The 18,049-nt window shown below is 42.6% G+C and overlaps 1 protein-coding gene across 6 annotated transcripts in view; it reads left to right on the top strand.

Annotated features, from left to right (window-relative positions):
- pard3ba (par-3 family cell polarity regulator beta a) overlaps positions 1–18,049 on the top strand; it is a 164,809-nt gene that overhangs the window by 125,482 nt on the left and 21,278 nt on the right. The window contains exon 23 of one of the 6 annotated variants that reach the window (XM_054793505.1): positions 264–4,376. The exons of the other annotated variants lie outside the window; for them this stretch is intronic. Coding sequence (XP_054649480.1) covers positions 264–344 — 81 coding nt within the window. The 3' untranslated portion in view covers positions 345–4,376. Of the gene's footprint in view, positions 1–263; positions 4,377–18,049 lie in introns of those variants that run through there. 6 annotated transcript variants of the gene reach the window in all.

An 18,049-nucleotide genomic window follows, 5' to 3' on the forward strand; every position in this document is an offset into this window, starting at 1 on the left:
AACGCTAGTATTCCAAGGTAAGAGTGATCCAAATGCACTTTCCAAGCGAGCCACGATGCCAGCACAGTAGCAAATGTAGCAGGCTGATTGAGTGGGTTACGTCATGCCTGGAGTGTGAGGCACAGGGATGATGTCATGAAAAGACAACTGTTGTGTAAAAACTCCAAAAAAGTTGTATATTTGTAAACCTTGCACACTTTAAGAGCCGCACTGGACAACGAGTTTACCACGCGGGCTTTCACTGCGCAACTCTCATTCAGCAGGGATCTGTGGACGCAGATTGGAGCCCGGGCAGGATGCAGGGCTGGCTGGACTGTGGCGTGTCACAAAAGAACACAAGTTAAAAAGACATGCTGAGAACATTGTTCCCCTGCTAAATGGTACCACCCCCTGACATGTTTCAGTCTTGTTCCCACGGATCTCGAAGAAAGTCTGCATCTGGATGAAACGTTACCCATTTCACTACGGACTACGGACTATGGCATCCGCGCGGTGCCCTCTCTCCTCTTCATTTAGTTCATCACATAGTACATCTTACAGACGGGTGACATTTCCGTTCACCCTTTTTTCGTTTAGTTCTGCAGCAGCCATCACGCTTACTCTTCTCTTTCATTGCTTTTCCATTTTTTTCCATTTCATTGTACTGGACTCCTTTCTTTGTACAGTACAATAGCTTGAAATCTCTCAATGTTCTGTGGTGACATTGGCTCCGCTAGATGTCTGCATTGATCCAGCGTGACGGATCTGTGCATCTACCGCTCAAACTCTGCATGTAAATCAATAACTATTTATCAAACAGTTTAGAATGAGCTTCCTTTCAAAAGCGAATGCAGAAAATCATACACGGGGTCTCCGGTCTGCATACAAGTTCCGTTCCTATGACTGTGAGTGAGTGTAAGTTGGAACTCATACCTACATGAACACGTCCCTCTCACTGTACACAAAACACACAAAGGACATATAAAATCCAATATTTCATACAAAATTAAGTGAAACAATAATAATAAAAAAAAGAACAACTCACTTGCAGTCTTGCACACTGGAAAGGGTGTTGCAAGGGAGGGAGAGACAGGCTTATTGGGAGGAGGAAGTCTCAATAATGAGACCACTACACTGCGCAGTTATGACAGATCCTTTACACGTTGAAGAATACCGTCTTTATCCTTGATGATGGTCGCTGTGTTCGAGCAGCTTGGACCAGCAATGCAGCCAATGCAGGGCACCATTTCCGCCCTTCATTTTTCACTTTCATTTTCTTTGAATTGCCATCAAAGGAGCCTGCTTGGGAAACATAACGAAGGGGGAAAGTGAACTAAAAATAAGAGAAGTGATGTCCTTCTTCAGTGTAGCGACATAAGTACAGTACGAATCATTCTCTTTCCTTTTGTACAGTACAGTCGTCCCTCGTTTATTAGGATTAATTAGTTAATTAATTAATTAATTCCCTCAAAGTTGGATTCAATATTAACATATTGAATATTTTTGTAGTTAGAGCATAGAAAACCTCTTTATGACCATTATTAGAGGCCTGCAGACGTGAAATAACCCCCCTTTATGTACTACTACTACTATTACTACTACTGCTAGCTTTGTTTACACCACATTGCGCAACTCTTCCACGCAGGCTACGGGATCTCTGTAGGGACACAAGTGACAGCCGCCGCTTTAAGCATGGCAAATTAGCCTCCAATGTATTTATTCTAAACTTAAGAAAAGGTTTCAAACTGAGCGGGGAAGAAGGATCCAAAAGAAGGTTCCAGAAGAATCCAAAAAGGTACCACTTCCACACGGAATGGGAGGCTAACTTTTTTTCACCATGTCATGTCGGACTGTGCATCCATGGCTGACTATGCGGTGCAAGTTAAGGTAATGTAAGGTAATGTCTCATCGGTGACGCCTGGTGACCAGAATACTACATATGACTTGGCTTTCAATATGTTAAGCAGCAGTCCACCAGGAAACAGAGATTTATGAATTCATTCATTTTCATTCATTCATTGTGAGCGATGTTTGAACCACGATATAGCAAGACGACTGTACTGTGTTCCCTCGTTTATCGCGGGGCATAGGTTCCCAAAATAGCCCGCAATAAGTGAAATAAGCGAAGTATCCATCTATTTTACAATTATTATGTTTAAAGACTGTAAGACCCCTCACCATGCACTTCATACACTTGTCTTTTTTCTCACATTTCTTTCTTTTTTAAAAGCTCTCAAATTAACAATTTTGTTTGAATTTTAATGATCAACCTACCAGGTTGGACACAAGAAATGATTAAGTGACTCACGTGTATTTCACTCCTTTGACGGTGCCTCGTCATCCTGGCACTGTTTGGCTGTAGCATTTTTGTATCCTTGTTAAAACGTATACGCCACGTAACTTCTGCCTTCTTTCAACATGTCCAGAAGTCCAGCTTTTTGTGTGATGGCTGGCTTCCTCTGCCTTTTGGGTGCAGAACGTATTGTTGACAATTGTGGGTTTTGTCGCGGAGAAACCTTGCAACAACACAGCATTCCGAGTCACACGCGGTTAGCGTCTTGTGTTTCTTCTGTTGTTTACAGTGTTAGCAAAAGCTCAAAAGCTAGTTTGCTAGCCATGACCACAAGAGATGGCAGGAAGGAGATTGATTGACAACGGTCGACAGCCAATCGGGAGGCAGAAGACAATGGGCGGTGCAGAGAGAATAGAGAGGAACCGCCGCCAAAGCACAGAACTACAGCACTCAGCTTCCCACAATGCAATTCTTGTTAAAGGCAGGCTCGGCCTGTAACAGCGGCCGTACACCGTAAAAAAAAAAAAAGATATTTTTTAATTAATAAATAAATAAAAAGCACTAAAATAAATCCGCGAAATAGCGAGTCCGTGAAAGGTGAACCGCGATGGAGCGAGGCAACACTGTATTGATCATTTTTGGGAGTGCGTACATAACCGCGATACGTGGGAACACGAAGCGCACGAAACCGAGTTAATTGTTCCCTCCAAAGTTAGACTGACCAACGACACAACCAGAGCCAAGGCGGGAAATATGGGATGGATTTACTGTCCAACCTCAAGCTGCCGCCTGCTGCGCTCGTTTCCTTGCTTGTTGTTGTCTCTGTTTACAGAGCAATGGATCTGTGCTCGCCGGTTGTCATTAGCCACTCACAGATGCACAACACAGCTGCTTTCTTTGTAGCCCTAAGGCTGCGTCACTCATTATACATCCCTGGGCTGCATGTGTTCCTCCTGTCGGTTCGCCGCCACGCTGTCGTTATCCAAACTCTGATACAATTAAAGCGCAGCCGGCGTGGGTGCAACCTCTGATCCGATTGTTATTTTGCACCCCATAAAAAGACAGCGATGTCCGTAGTAAAAAATAAAAGTGTGTTTGTCCCCTGAGGAGCACGGTAATGAAACACCCCGCTTCCATTCACACACACTCACACAACCCACACACACACACACACACACACACACACACACACACATACACACACACACACAAACACACACACACACACACACACACATACACACATACTTTGTGGGAATGGGAACTCAAAAACAATAAAATGTCCTCAAGTAAGAAAGGAAAGGATGGAAATAAAATGATGAAATGATGAATGTAATTTTGAGGAAGGTTTAAAGACAAAATGAAACAATGGAGTATATTTAAAACTAGATGTGGTGTTGGTGCTTAAACGGTGTCTAAACCGGTACTTCAAAAAAGGAAAACCATACAAATTTTGCCCAAAAACTATGCCTTCTTATTTTTACGGAATTGCTAGACAACTGTGGCAATGTTAGAATTCCGACGTGTTTGCTGGTCTTTCCTGCATATAAGAGTTGTGTATTCATGAAGCAAAGTACTACTACTCTTCCATTGGTGGTGTCAGCATAAAAAAATCAGTGTACTCATATTGCATGCATATTTGTCTGTTTTCCTAACATGTAATATCATGTTTTCCCAACAAATGCTGTCAAGTTTTAACAACTAAAATTAAAATTTCCCAGCAATTACTATTAAATTTGATCAACTAATGTTTAGATTCCCCAACAAATACTCTCAGGTTTAAACAATTAAAACTAGAAAAGCACTTGGAGAGCACAGACCTCTGCCAAGCACCATAGTCCCCCCCCATACTGTGATTTACACCATACATATTTGTCTTACATTTATTTCATGTGCATATTTAGATTCATTGACCATGAAAACATAGCATTAGCAATTGGATTCATAATGATATCAATGCGTCTGTGTAGGCTCTCAGTCGTACAGGAGTTGTCCATCGAGGAAAAGGCTTCTTGAGACGTCATCTGTACTTCTGTGTAGAAGGTGTCGGACGTTTCGCTCCTCATCCGAAGAGCTTCGTCAGCAAACTAATAAGTGCTGGTAGCTTAGGCCTTAAATACAGTAAGAGTGGGCGGAATTGGTGTGCCAACACCCTCCTCCTATTGGTTCGTTACACTAAGCCTGCATTCCTCATCTTTACAGTGGTATAATCCTATCCTGTTATTCACACCTACGATAAAAGGGAAGTGTCGCTCCCTGAATTGGGTATGAACGACTCTGATACTGGCTTGTTAGCATCTATTGTTCTGGCTCGGCCCTGCCTTCACCTCATTTGCAAGACTAAGAGCTGTGGGTTTTGGTCTCAGTAACCTGCTGAACACAGGGTCCAAATTGAACCTCAAACCACCATTCCGATTCAATGATGGGTTCTGTTGTTTGACAAAAATAGCTTCCTTTACTCCTCTTTCAAACCATCTGTTTTCTTTGGCCAAAATCTTTACCTCGCTGTCCTGAAAAGAGTGATTGGTAGCTTTCAGGTGTAGATGTACTGCTGATTGAGGACCACTAGCATTGTCCCTGCGATGTTGATAAAGCCTTTTTTGGAGCATTTGCTTAGTTTCCCCAATGTAGTGCTCTTTGCATTCCTCATCTTTACAGTTCAGTTCCACTGTAAAGATGAGGAATGCAGTTCAGTTCCACTGTAAAGATGAGGAATGCAAAGAGCACTACATTGGGGAAACTAAGCAAATGCTCCAAAAAAGGCTTTATCAACATCGCAGGGACAATGCTAGTGGTCCTCAATCAGCAGTACATCTACACCTGAAAGCTACCAATCACTCTTTTCAGGACAGCGAGGTAAAGATTTTGGCCAAAGAAAACAGATGGTTTGAAAGAGGAGTAAAGGAAGCTATTTTTGTCAAACAACAGAACCCATCATTGAATCGGAATGGTGGTTTGAGGTTCAATTTGGACCCTGTGTTCAGCAGGTTACTGAGACCAAAACCCACAGCTCTTAGTCTTGCAAATGAGGTGAAGGCAGGGCCGAGCCAGAACAATAGATGCTAACAAGCCAGTATCAGAGTCGTTCATACCCAATTCAGGGAGCGACACTTCCCTTTTATCGTAGGTGTGAATAACAGGATAGGATTATACCACTGTAAAGATGAGGAATGCAGGCTTAGTGTAACGAACCAATAGGAGGAGGGTGTTGGCACACCAATTCCGCCCACTCTTACTGTATTTAAGGCCTAAGCTACCAGCACTTATTAGTTTGCTGACGAAGCTCTTTGGATGAGGAGCGAAACGTCCGACACCTTCTACACAGAAGTACAGATGACGTCTCAAGAAGCCTTTTCCTCAATGATATCAATATTTGTTCAGGAGTTATTCACAAAAGTCAGATTTTCCGTAATGGCGGTTTTCTTCGGGATCTATCTCCGTACAACAAATCCAGATTCCACAGTGTCTTGGCTAAATGGTATGTAATGGTATTCGCTGCATGTTTATAGCTTCATTTGTTGACTTACTAGGATGAAAATTCCAAAGGATATTTTTTCATATGCTGGATCGTAATATCCGGAATGATTCCATTATCTGGATCAGTCTTTGATATTTTGTAGAACCTGTTGGAAACTTGTCCTGTATTTGTTTTCCCAAGTGCTCTGACCATTTTTTGTGGAGTTATATGCACAAATGCCGAAAATGGTCCTATCTCGCAATGTCAAAGAATCATTTAAAAATCCCTGGATCCAGACGGTGATCACCCCCAAAATGTAATCAGTTCTTCCATATCCCATTTCCGACAATTCCTGAATATGTCATCCAAATCCACTCAGAACTTTTCCGGTTACTTTGAACACAAACAAACAAACGATTGCATTTTGCATTATTTGCATTTTTTTTTTTGGAATGTGGGAGGAAACATGCAACCTCCACACAGAGAGATGCCCGATGTGTTAACATTTTTGGCTTTCTGGGACGGATTCATTGGTTTTACATGATTTCTTTTTGGAGAAATTGATTTGGTAAGAGTCGGACCACCTGGAACGAATTAATGACACTAACCAAGGATCGAGTGTTTGATCGATGGAAAATCGGAGTGAGCTTTTTACACATGCTGGCACTGCAGCAGGGTTCAAGTCAGAAGTCGAATACCAGATATGTTTTTTACAAATATCGACGCATACAACGTACAAAAAGGGTATACAGCTCCAGTCTGCTGCTAGCTGATGTGATAGGTCCAACCGATAAAGTATGCAGAGCACACTGATAGGCTGTATATCGCCAAGTAGCACAGCAGAGTCAACATTGGTTTGGCAAAAGACTGAATTACATCCAGTCCATTTAAGCTGGCACCTTGGAGAAAATGGAGAAACCTCCCCATGTCAGGAATTTGACTAACATGTAATTGCACTGATGACACAAGACTCATCAGTGTGTCTTCTGTCTAATAGTTTGTGTTAATGGACTCAAAGTTAACACACTTCGCTCCCGCTCATGTATTCTATCCTCCATGAGAGAGCAGTGTCACAGCACACCACTTGAGTGTGGAATTCATTCAGACGCTTTGACCTTGCAGGATCAGTCCTTTAGCCGCCCTGCTGCTCTTTTATGTGCTCTTATATGTCTGCAGCCTTGAATGGTTAAAAGTGTTTTGCGAGCTCTCCGCTCAAGGCCGGGAGCGCCATTCTCACTCTGAGTGCGTGTTGTTGTTTTTTTGTAGTGTGTTTGAAAGCGAAGGTGAGTTTCTCCATTTGCTCGTGTGAGCCGGGTGATCCCAAGTAGTAAGCTAAGCAAAGGAGACATAAACATAAGAGTCTGGTTACAATATCTATTCATGTCTCCTGTTTATTCTTTTAGCTGTCTGCAGACGCACAGTGTGTGTGACTGTGGCGAGCTCGTTTGAACTGAGCGTATTTGACCCTGGCTTTTAAGTTTTCACGTGTGTGGCAGCGCGTGTGTGGGTGTGTACACGTCCATAAAGCTAAAACCAGCCAGTCCTCGCCAAACTCTCTGTGTCTCTGTCCATCTACCCCCCTCTAATTTGACCATTCCCCCATGTTCCCCACGTCTGTGAATAGGTCACACTTGTAATTATGGCAATATCTCACCATCATCTTCAACTTTATGCAAAATCCAGCCTCTCTTTAACATTGTGATGGCCAATTAACTTGCAAAGAGCACGACGACTTTTTTTCCTGGTAAAAATCTGCCGGTAATTGATACACATAAAAATGTCGACTCTGTCTCGAAACCTCCATGCCAGCCTGGCGTTCACATTCTCCTCCAATTTTGGATCAACATTTGCCATGAAAGTGACTCTGGGAATTATTTCACTTGTCAGTTTTAATTGTTCACTAGCAACAGAAGGCTAACGAGCTAAAGGCTAATTATGCCTCAAGCGTGAGAACATTTCTGTCCCCCAGTGGGTGCATGACAGTAAATAATTGAGAACCACTGCTTTCAAGAAAAGTACAATGAAAAATGTTTTTAAAAAAAAGAGACAGTATGACTGACAAAGAGGCTCACTCCGCTCATGACGTTGTTCTACAGAGCAAACGAGGCAAGGTGCTGAAACCAATGCACAGCGTGAAGCCTCTTCCCGCCTGTTTGAAGGCGAGAGACGAGGGAAACAGACACGCATGCACATGCAAATATACGGAAGCCGGCAAAAATGATTGAGTTCATTTTAATTTATTGTTTGATTAATTAATTTTTTTATTATTGTCCCAGTCCTAGTGCCTTTTTTCTGAATGAGAAATCTTGTCACGTTTTTTTCTGCGCATCTACATCCGGTCAGCCTAGTTTTTGGCAGTCACGTGTTGGGTAACCCAATTTGTAATACACATGTGCAACATATGTCACTCCTCCACCCCCAAAAAACCTTAGTAGTTTCAAAAAAGGATATCATATCCATTGTGCAAAGTGGAGAAATTAAAGCCTCCTTTCTTGGTTGTATGAATTATTATAAGGCTTTTTTCCAGCACTGAAAACCTGCAGACAAAAACAAAAAATCATTTAGCTAGCAATCAATGGGTGGATGGATGGATGGTATTGCTCCGTTTAGAAAAATATTCTAGCTGCCGGTACGCGGACAAAGCCATCTTTGTACTCTGCTTGCTGTTGTGTACATTCAAACGTCACGGCATTTTAGGTTTTGTTTCATTTCATTTCATTCATTTCATTGTATCTGTATTTGTATTTAGTCACGCGGATTACACGTGCATCGGGTACGTTTTCACTTTGGGTCACTCTTGGTGAATAAAGACGAGAGAAACATCTGCATGCTGGCGAAATCTTTTAATAAGTGTCACTAAGAAAAAAAACAACAATATATTACATTTATAAAGTATGGTTATTGACCATTTATGTTTATCAATTTTAAAAATAATAGTAAATATCACAGCACGTGGTGTTGCAGAAGCGCTGTTGTAAAAATGTGTGAGTGGAGGAAGTGACGTAGTGTTTTTGGTACCGATCGAGTAGCGATATCCGCTACTCGCCGGTCCTCACCTTGCCCTCCCAACTAAAATTGGAGCCAATCAGTTGATGCTAAACACGCCCAAATACAATGGCAGCCAGTCAATGTCCACCTCGTGTTGCGACTGTTGTTTTCCACCCAATCACAAGAAGTCCAAGGCATAAAATGGATTGTTATAACAAGGCAAGTAGTAGTAAGAGGTAAAGTAAAAAAAAAAAAAAAAAAAAACATAATGCACTAAATATGACTAATTAATTGCAGTTAATTCTATAATTTGATACTAACTGAACTGTACTGTATAGGCTAGAGAATTTTGCGATTTCCGACCATCTGAACACACTCTATGGCCGCCATTAAGCACATTGTGTATTCTTCCGCAGCGCACTTCGTGTTAAATTAAGTTTTTTATTTGTTTATGGGAGCACATATGTACCCACGAAATGCTGTAATTTATTTGGTTTTTCATTCGTTTGCCCCCTACTGGTCATCACTGGATGTGCAAGTGTTTATTGCTCGTGCCTCAGCAGTGAAGCAGCCAGAGTTTGCATTTAAAAAGCTGAGGATGTTTATGGGGATGTCAAACAAGAAAGCAACAGTGGTAGCACCCGTGACTCCTTAATGAAGTCACAGGAACTCACAGGTGCAGGGTGGCACGCACCCGGCGACAAAGTCATTACCACACGTCATGATTTCAGTTCTGTTGCACAGCTGGTTCTTTTTTTTGCATTTCCCTTTAATGTTGTGAGTGGTGCCGGCATCCATCACCTTGATGATATTTTAATGTCACATCCTTGGGCTGCCGCGGCCTCAGCTCCCCCCTCCCACCGACCCCTTCCTCACTCACTCCCCCACCCGCATGTCGGCCATCACTTCATATATAAACCCCCACATCATTAAGTAAACGCACACCCGCCTGTCACGGTGATCGATGGCGTACGTTCTCTCACAGATGCACACGCACGCACATTTAGGCACCGGTGATCTGTGTACCCTGAGGCGAAGCCCCTGATAGGGTTTTGTGTCCTAATGAATGAAAATGTATTATAAATAAAGTTTGATTTGATTTGAATGTGTGCGATAGAAACATCACAAAGATATTATCTGTCTTGCCTTGAAATTGTTCCCCCCGTTAGCGGCAATATGTCGTATTGTTGTGAGGGGGCATCAGCTCCCACTGTGCACAAACAACTTTCCACTTAGACCTGATAAGTACCTCCCCTAGCACACCTTGTGTTGTCAACCTCCCGGGCTGCAACACGAAGCACAGGTGGAGTGGATGTAGGCGTTGACGGATCCCGCTGTGCGAGCCTGCTGCTGGGGAAGCCGCCAGCGCTGTGACCCTCCAAAAAGCTGCTCATGCAGACAAGCGGAGGACCTGAGGCGGGGAGAAGAACGCGGTGGCGGTAAATTGACAATGGGAAACGAGGAAGGGGAGCGAGAGGAGATGAGGGAACATGTGACATGTTTGTGAGGAAAAACAAGGGGAAGGGAGAACATGACAAAGCAACAGAGCAAAGCCGAAGCAAATACGAAGAAAATGGAGCCCGAGGGGAGAATACGGGAAGGATGAGAGAAAACAACATCTAACGGGAGCAGGATTGGCATGAGGAGGAGGCAGATGGGATGGAAGTGCTGACAGACGCACGGAGGCATTGACAGGAACTACAGCAGGCCAGGAAGAGACAACTTGATGGTTTCAGGTGACAGAATGTCGCTCAAGTGTCCTTGGAGAAGGAGAATTCCCAAATTAAACATGTTCTGCAAATACAGTAGCGTCCAAGGACGACACATGAGTTTTAAGAACGCCCTTAAATGCCAAACAAACGAGTGCATTCCTATAATGCAGTGCAGACCTTCACCACGGCTTTCATTCGTTCATTTCAACTATGATCTAGGATGGGAATGGGGGAAGGTTTCAGCCAAATATGCCCAAGATAGCACACAACAAATTCAAACATTTGGAACCGACATACACAAGAAACCATCTTCAAAATACAGTGGCGTGAAAAAGTGCAGTCAAGTGTTTGTGATAACTTGCAGTGAGTCTCTTACAGCGCTGGGGAGGAATTTTGCAGAATTGTTGTCATTCAGCCACATTGGAGGCTTTTCCAGCATTAAGCGCCTTTTTAAGGTCATGCCACAGCATCTCAATAGGATTCAGGTCAGGACTTGGACTAGACCACTCCAAAGTCTTCATCCATTCAGAGGTGGACTTGCTGGTGTGTTTTGGATCATTGTCCTGCTGCAGAACCCAAGTTGCTTTCAGCTTGAGGTCACCAACAGATGGCCGGACATTCTCCTTCAGCAGAAGGAAAAAGAAAATCTTCCAGGCCCTGAAGCAGCAAAATAGCCCCAGACCATCACACTACCACCACCATATTTTACTGTTGGTATGGTGTTCTTTTTCTGAAACGCGGCGTTACTTTTCCGTTCCAGACACCCACAAGTTTTAACACAAAAGACATTTTATAGACAATAATGATGCAGAAAATAATGCAAAAATTATTACACATGCCAAATGAATGGACAACTGAACATTTAACTTGACTTTTCCTTACTTTTGCGAAGAGTATAAGGTGTATATATATATTTATGTATTATATTTGGATGGCAATCTGTTTTGTTTGCATAATTTTATGGATTTATGGATGGCGCATTGCAGCGTCATCCATTTTCTATGTTGCTTGTCTTCCAGTGAAATGCTTTGCTCAAACAAAGCACATCTACATGTACATGGTAGATGTTTGTATATTTATTAGGTATACATTTTGAGTGTTAAGTTGCTGTGTGATGACTTTATTGTTGTTTGTAAGATGACACCGTGAGTCAGACTGTTATATTGAGTAAAGTAATCTCCTGCAATGTCCAATGGGTTGACATGGTATAACTGCTGTTGTACTATGCACATGACAATAAAACTCTCTTGAATCTTGAATCTTGAATCTTGAAGTTGTCGTGAGTTTTTTCATAGCTCATGGTTGGCTCCTGGCAAATAAAGAGCTGCCTAGTCATCACGTACCCGTGCGCGCCACAATGTGCCATTTTATGACGCGGACACGTGCGGCTTATACACCGGTGCAGCTTATATGTGTACATACTGTTTTTTCTTATAAATGTAGTGGGTGCGGCTTATACACCAGTGCGTACATCCATGGAAGATGACTTGAAGAGAGTGAAAGTGGGCGGTCTAATCCCATTCATTTGTGGAAGGAGGTGATAGAGTGATAGCAAGCAGCTGGTCCGGGGGTGTCTCTCTGAAGGCGGCAGCGCTAATGTTAGTTTTCATCAGGTGAGCATATGCCTTATGTGTGCGTATGTGCACATATTAGTGTGTGGACGTGATATAATGTTTCACTGACGCACCTGCACTGTTTTAATGAACAAGGAGGTAAGGCTAGGGTTACAATTTGGTATTCTGGCACGCACAACACCAAGAGTTTTCACACAAGCTGCATTTTTTGGCTCGAGTGTTCACTTCCATTTTCACAAGCAAGTTTCTGAACAAAATGCAGTCATGACTGACTTCCACAAACCACTTGGGTTTTATAACAGATGTTTAAGAGGTAGCATACCGCAAACACTCATGTACTGAAAGTGGATGCACACATGCACGCACATAGCGTCACCATCGAACTTCAGCTATGGCCACAGTGAAGGAGTTCATTTCTGTGCAGGAAGCAAATATATGGTGAAAGCTTCTGTGCACACGCCCATACACAAATAGAGTTTCTCATGATTCAGCGACTAAAAGAGATGCATTAGACCATGGACCCCCCCTGAGATCACAGAACACACACACACTGTGGCCTTTCACCATGTCAAGTTTCATTCCCTTACACGTCTAACCTGTTGCACCGCTCAAAGTCGCTGCTAATTAAAGGCCGACTTGCTCTCTGGACCGGACTGTGCGCTATTCTGGCCTGCATAATTACACAGGCCACTCCACAAGTTGTTTTTTCGGCGATAAACCCAGAATAACCCAGAAAAAGTTACCAGAACCAGCTGCTGGATAACAGACCACATTCGCTTTCTCCAGACAGACTCGAGGCAGAAGAAGACGAACATCTCGCTCCAGAGTGAGGTTTCCTTGCCCACTTAGCTCGCAGCAGTTTTCACACTCAAAACCATTTTGAATGTCTTTCCCCTGTGCAAAGTCACAATGAGCTATTCCATCCACGGAATCCTCTCAGCCCTCCTCTCAGCCTTGCAGAACTTCCCAGAGGCTCAGCACGCTCTCCTTTCTGCTGGCTTTTGTTTTAAGTCTCTTCATTCGGATGCTGTGCAGCTGCTCTCCCTTTTCCCTTTACGAGCCAACAAAGGCTCGTCTCTGCCTCACGAGCAAAGAGCCGTGTTGCAACGTGTGTTCGGATTCAAGAGGTTCGAGCTGCCCGGGAGTGAAAGTTGATGGCCTTTTTTGTTGTTATCATTTGCCTCCCGCTGCAATGAATCCAGCAAATAATGACATAGCTGTGGCATTTAACATGAGGAATGTCAACTAAGGGCATTTTTTAAAATCTAAGACAAGTAAAAAAATGTGTTAATTCATGTTAGCGTTTTGCAGTCTTGTGACCTCAGAGAATATAATACAGCAGCGGCCGCCCCGACCTTTTTTAGTACCTATGAGAGACGGCAGAGGACTCACGTATTCTAACCTAGAGTGGAAGTAACACACACATGCTTTGGGATGTTATTTCGGTAAGCAGTGGTCAAGGCAAACAAACCTGCTGAGGGTAGGAGCTCAGCATGGGTCCTGTTCAAGTAAATAAACACCTCAGGGCCACTGCCATGGCCACACACACACACACACACACACACACAAAATGATACACACATGGAACCGGTTTAGGATGCGCACAGACTGTAGATTCTAAACAACAGTCAAACATGTAGCTTAGGAACCTCAGAGAGGTTTTTGAAGGTGTTTTTTTGTATTGAATAATTACAGCATCAAGGTGATGCAGTACCTCAGTTTTTGTTATTTTTGGTTCCAAAAGGTTTTGACGAAAATCAAAGTGTACGGAAATCATGTAAATCATGTAATGTAGGAAATCATGTAAATCCAATTAATCCGTTCGGGACACCCAAAAATATGAACAAAAAGTACATTTTATAGGGAATAATTGCAGTTTTACATGCAGGAAAAAATACCAAATTATGCGAAATGACAAATGGATGGAAGTTATTGATGATGACTTCCCGTACATCCTGGCAAGATCAAATTCAACAGTGTTTTTCACCTTCTTCGTCAAAGTGCAGACACTTGCAATGGTCTTTGGCCCCATGGTGGGTTATTTAACAGTCACACTCAATGCCCGGATGTTGACTCAGCGATGCATAGGGTGCTTTGTTTAGGGGCTCGATTTCACGAAACAATACGGTACATTACAAACGGACTACAGTCCATTCCTCGCTACATCGCGGTGCGAACATTGCTCCCTCACGCTATCGTGTTTAAAAAAAAAATGTATTCATAAATGATCTTTGTTTCATGGTTGACTATGGCCTGTTATTACTCAAAAAATATTGAAAGACAAGTCATATGCAGTATTCTGCTCACTAGGCGTCAGTAATGTTACATTACCCCACATTACATCACCTTGCACTGCAGAGTGAGCCATGGATGCAGAGTCTGACGTGACGTAGTGGAAAAAAACGTTCTCCTCTCCACCCATTCCGTGTGGAAGTGTTACCTTTTTGGCGTCGTACTTTCCCACTCAGTTTCAAACCCTTTCTTAAGTTTAGAATAAATAAATTGGATGCTAACTAGACAGATCTATCCCAGATGCATGTATATAAATTAAGTGACATAGTGATGATGGATGATGGGCTGACATTGATCTTGTTTTTTGTAATGCGATTGACCCGCATTACGTTTGAGATACTACAACAAGGAAGTAACGTATGAGTTATTATGTCTTATTACCACTTATCATTACTACTATACTGGGAGTTACTATATTGGGAGTGTAAAGGTGACTACTGTATAGGGGTGTTATTTCATGTCTCCAGGGATCTAATAATGGTGAAAATCATAGAAGGTCATATACTGTAACTACGAAAACTGTTACTGTTACTGTTACTGATATTGAATCCTACCTTTGCGGAAATTCACTTATCGCGAACCAATTGACCGCGATAAACGAGGGAAGACTAGAGTTTATGTGCAATACAGTGGCGGCTGCTGGTCATTCAAGGAGGGGAAGCTCATTTTTTTCCAGCCTACATCATAAATGTGTTTGTTTACTTAGTATCTGCCATGATGTGCAGCTTGCTAGCAGCTGGAGCTGCTGCACGAGGCCACTGTTTGAGTGTGAGTGACGGGGGGAGAAGCTCAGCAGCTGCCGCTGCTCGTTGGGGGAAGAAAGCGCAGAGTGAAAAAAAGAGAGTCGCCAAACGCAACGCTAATCGTTTTTAACAAAGACAAAGTCGCTGGGGATCGGTAAAGTCTCCGGATCAGTTCAGAACAACGGAATGAAAAGCTTGGAAAATGCTGGTGGAGGTTTATACTTCAAGGTCGCTGATTTGCTCATTTCACTGTCAATCAAAAAGGGATTTTGCCTCAGACACATTATCCAATCATCAGGCAGCGTCAGCGTCAGCGTCCGTGCAGCTATGGATGTTCATCTTGTTACGTTGGTAGCTTGCTTCTTGCAGGAGACTCATTCATTCACGGCTCCGTTGTTTGCACTCGGCAGCTATTTTTCTCTAAGATTTTGTACTTTTTTATAAAACAAATTTGCACGCATATTTAACTTGCGTTACGCTAAACTCACTTAGTGGAAAAAATATTGGGATATATCAATATTGTTTGTGGATATTCAACATACATATATTAGGATATGAGTTTTGGTCCATGTCGCCAGCCCTATCCCAAGGTGAGTTTAAGGCAAAACAAACAGGAAACAATGAATTAGTAGCAGATATACCTGTTACCAAAATGGACTGCATTCCTGTGTGTGTGTGTGTGTGTACACCATCTCCAGCTAACGAGCCCTTTAGCTGAGTGTCCAGGTGTGAGTGTTTGCTGGGGGGGGGGGGGGGGGGGGGGGGGGGGGGGGGGGGGAGTGTCTTTCTCGCTCGCTCGCTCGCTCTCTCTCCATCTCTCTCACGCACGCACAACTTTGTATGGCATTCTGTAAGCCAAGGGCTACCTTTGCAATGTACGTTATTTACGTTCTGGTATTTCCATAAGTCCGGTTATCATGGCAACCATGTTGTTTAAAGTGAATGCTGCCAGTGCACAAAGTTATGCCAGGGTGTCAGTCTTGGTTCCTTTGTGATGTGGCTGAGTGAGCATCTGCTCGCTGTAGACGACCAGTGAAGAGGAAAAAGCCGCCTTTGCCAGCATTGGGTTGCGGAACAAGAGATTGCATGACGATAGTCGTCTGCACAATGCAACACATGCTTAATTAGCATCCCAGATGGATGGCGGACGCGAGGAGGCAGAGGAAAGATAGAAGTATATAAAAGAATATAGAAGGCAATACAGGATGCTAATTATACCGTTTAGGAAGAGAAGGCGAAGGAAAGCTGCTTGGAGAAGACCAGTTTGTGCGTCTCAGTGGCAGAATGCAAAGCTTGGGCTTTGTGTCAAAGCTTTTGGACTCTCATTGGAGGCTTGTTGTATATGTGAGCATCACAACATTGCATCAAAGCCTGTATGTGCGCCAAGAAATTCATTTCCTGAGCTCCAGCAATACTTTGTGATGAATGTGACAGCTGTGACACCCCAGTGTGTGTGTGTGTGTGTGTGCGCCTCATCTGGCACCGTCAAAGGAGAGCTCTCTAATTTGGGGGAAAATGGAAAAGAGTAACTAGGTGCTCACTCAGCCAAACACAATGACATACTTTACAAGAAAGAGATTGTGCAGTATTGAAAGCTGATTGGAAGATTCTGCTTTGTATTGCCCGTGAGTTCATGCACGCTGGTGCACAACGCAACCATCAGCTTGGGAACCACCTTTTCTGCTTTGCTTTATCATATGACTCTTTTGTTTGTGTGTTCCGACCAGACCTTCAACCGGGCCACATTCATTTGTGTTTTCAGTAGTTTCCATGGTGACATTGAAGTTTGTTTGTTGTTTTTTTCCACACTACAGTGGGACCTTGTTTTTTTTGTCATTAACTTTTTCCAAAACATCCGACAAAAATTGAAGCAATTTTGTTCCATGAGAAATTATGGAAATCCAGTTAATAAAACACTCAGAAATGAGAACAAAAACAGATTTTATAGAGAATAATTGTCGCTTTACATGCAGAAAACAAAGCGAAATAGAGTCGTCCCTCGCCACTTCACTCTTTAAATTTCTTGGCTTAAAAAAATATATGAATGAATAAATCATGCTGTTTTGTTGCTGAATACGGCCTATTATTAATCCAAAAATATGTATACACCAGGTCCCCAACGTACGAACGCCCGACTAGCAAACATTCGCGGATACGAACACAAGCCGACTGGTCTATATTTTATTTTATTTTGCCTTGTAGTCGCTCCATCAGTATTTATACTGCTACTGTACATGCTTGACCAGTAGAGGGCACTGTGCCACTGCTAATGGGACCAACACAGGAAGAGTTCAAGAGATAAAGCTAAATGGAACGCTAAATGATACAACCCGGACAGAGCGTGTGATTAAAGTTTATGAAGAGTTAATAGGCCTGCTTAATTCTACACCACCCACAGAACACTACCTCTTTTAGAAGAGTCTAACCACGATGACAATTTGTACTTTTTTTCCAATATCTCCTCCTCCTCCTCCTCCTCCACAACGACGTATGCTCGACCACTCCTTTTCAAAGGTAAATAACATTTATCATTTCATATGATTATATCATTTTTATTATTGTTTTTTTCATTAATGATCCTGGTTTAATATTACTACTGCATCCAAACTCATATTTACATACATACACATATACTGTATATGTATACACGTACATGTAGTACCTATATCATTGCTAATATGACCTTTTCCCCTACTTAAGAACAATTCGACATAAGAATGGTCGTCTGGAACCAATTGTGTTTGTAAGTTGGGGACCTAGTGTATTGAGGAAATTTTGCATAATTTAATTATTTTTCATCATAAAAGAATGAATTAAATGAGCTAAATGAACTAAGAATACTAATATAAGGCATCCGGAACAACAGGCTTTTATTGCAGGTTTGAATTATCTCACAATAGGTACAATAATCTTGTATAAAAATCCTGAATAAAAACACAGGTGTTAGCTAAAACTCAGCTCTGAGCCCCCGGCGTCACTTCCTGTCCACCACTCACTCTGCTTCCCTAGCA

This window comes from Dunckerocampus dactyliophorus, chromosome 1 (assembly GCF_027744805.1).
Source record: "Dunckerocampus dactyliophorus isolate RoL2022-P2 chromosome 1, RoL_Ddac_1.1, whole genome shotgun sequence".
Taxonomy (NCBI): Eukaryota; Metazoa; Chordata; class Actinopteri; order Syngnathiformes; family Syngnathidae; genus Dunckerocampus; species Dunckerocampus dactyliophorus.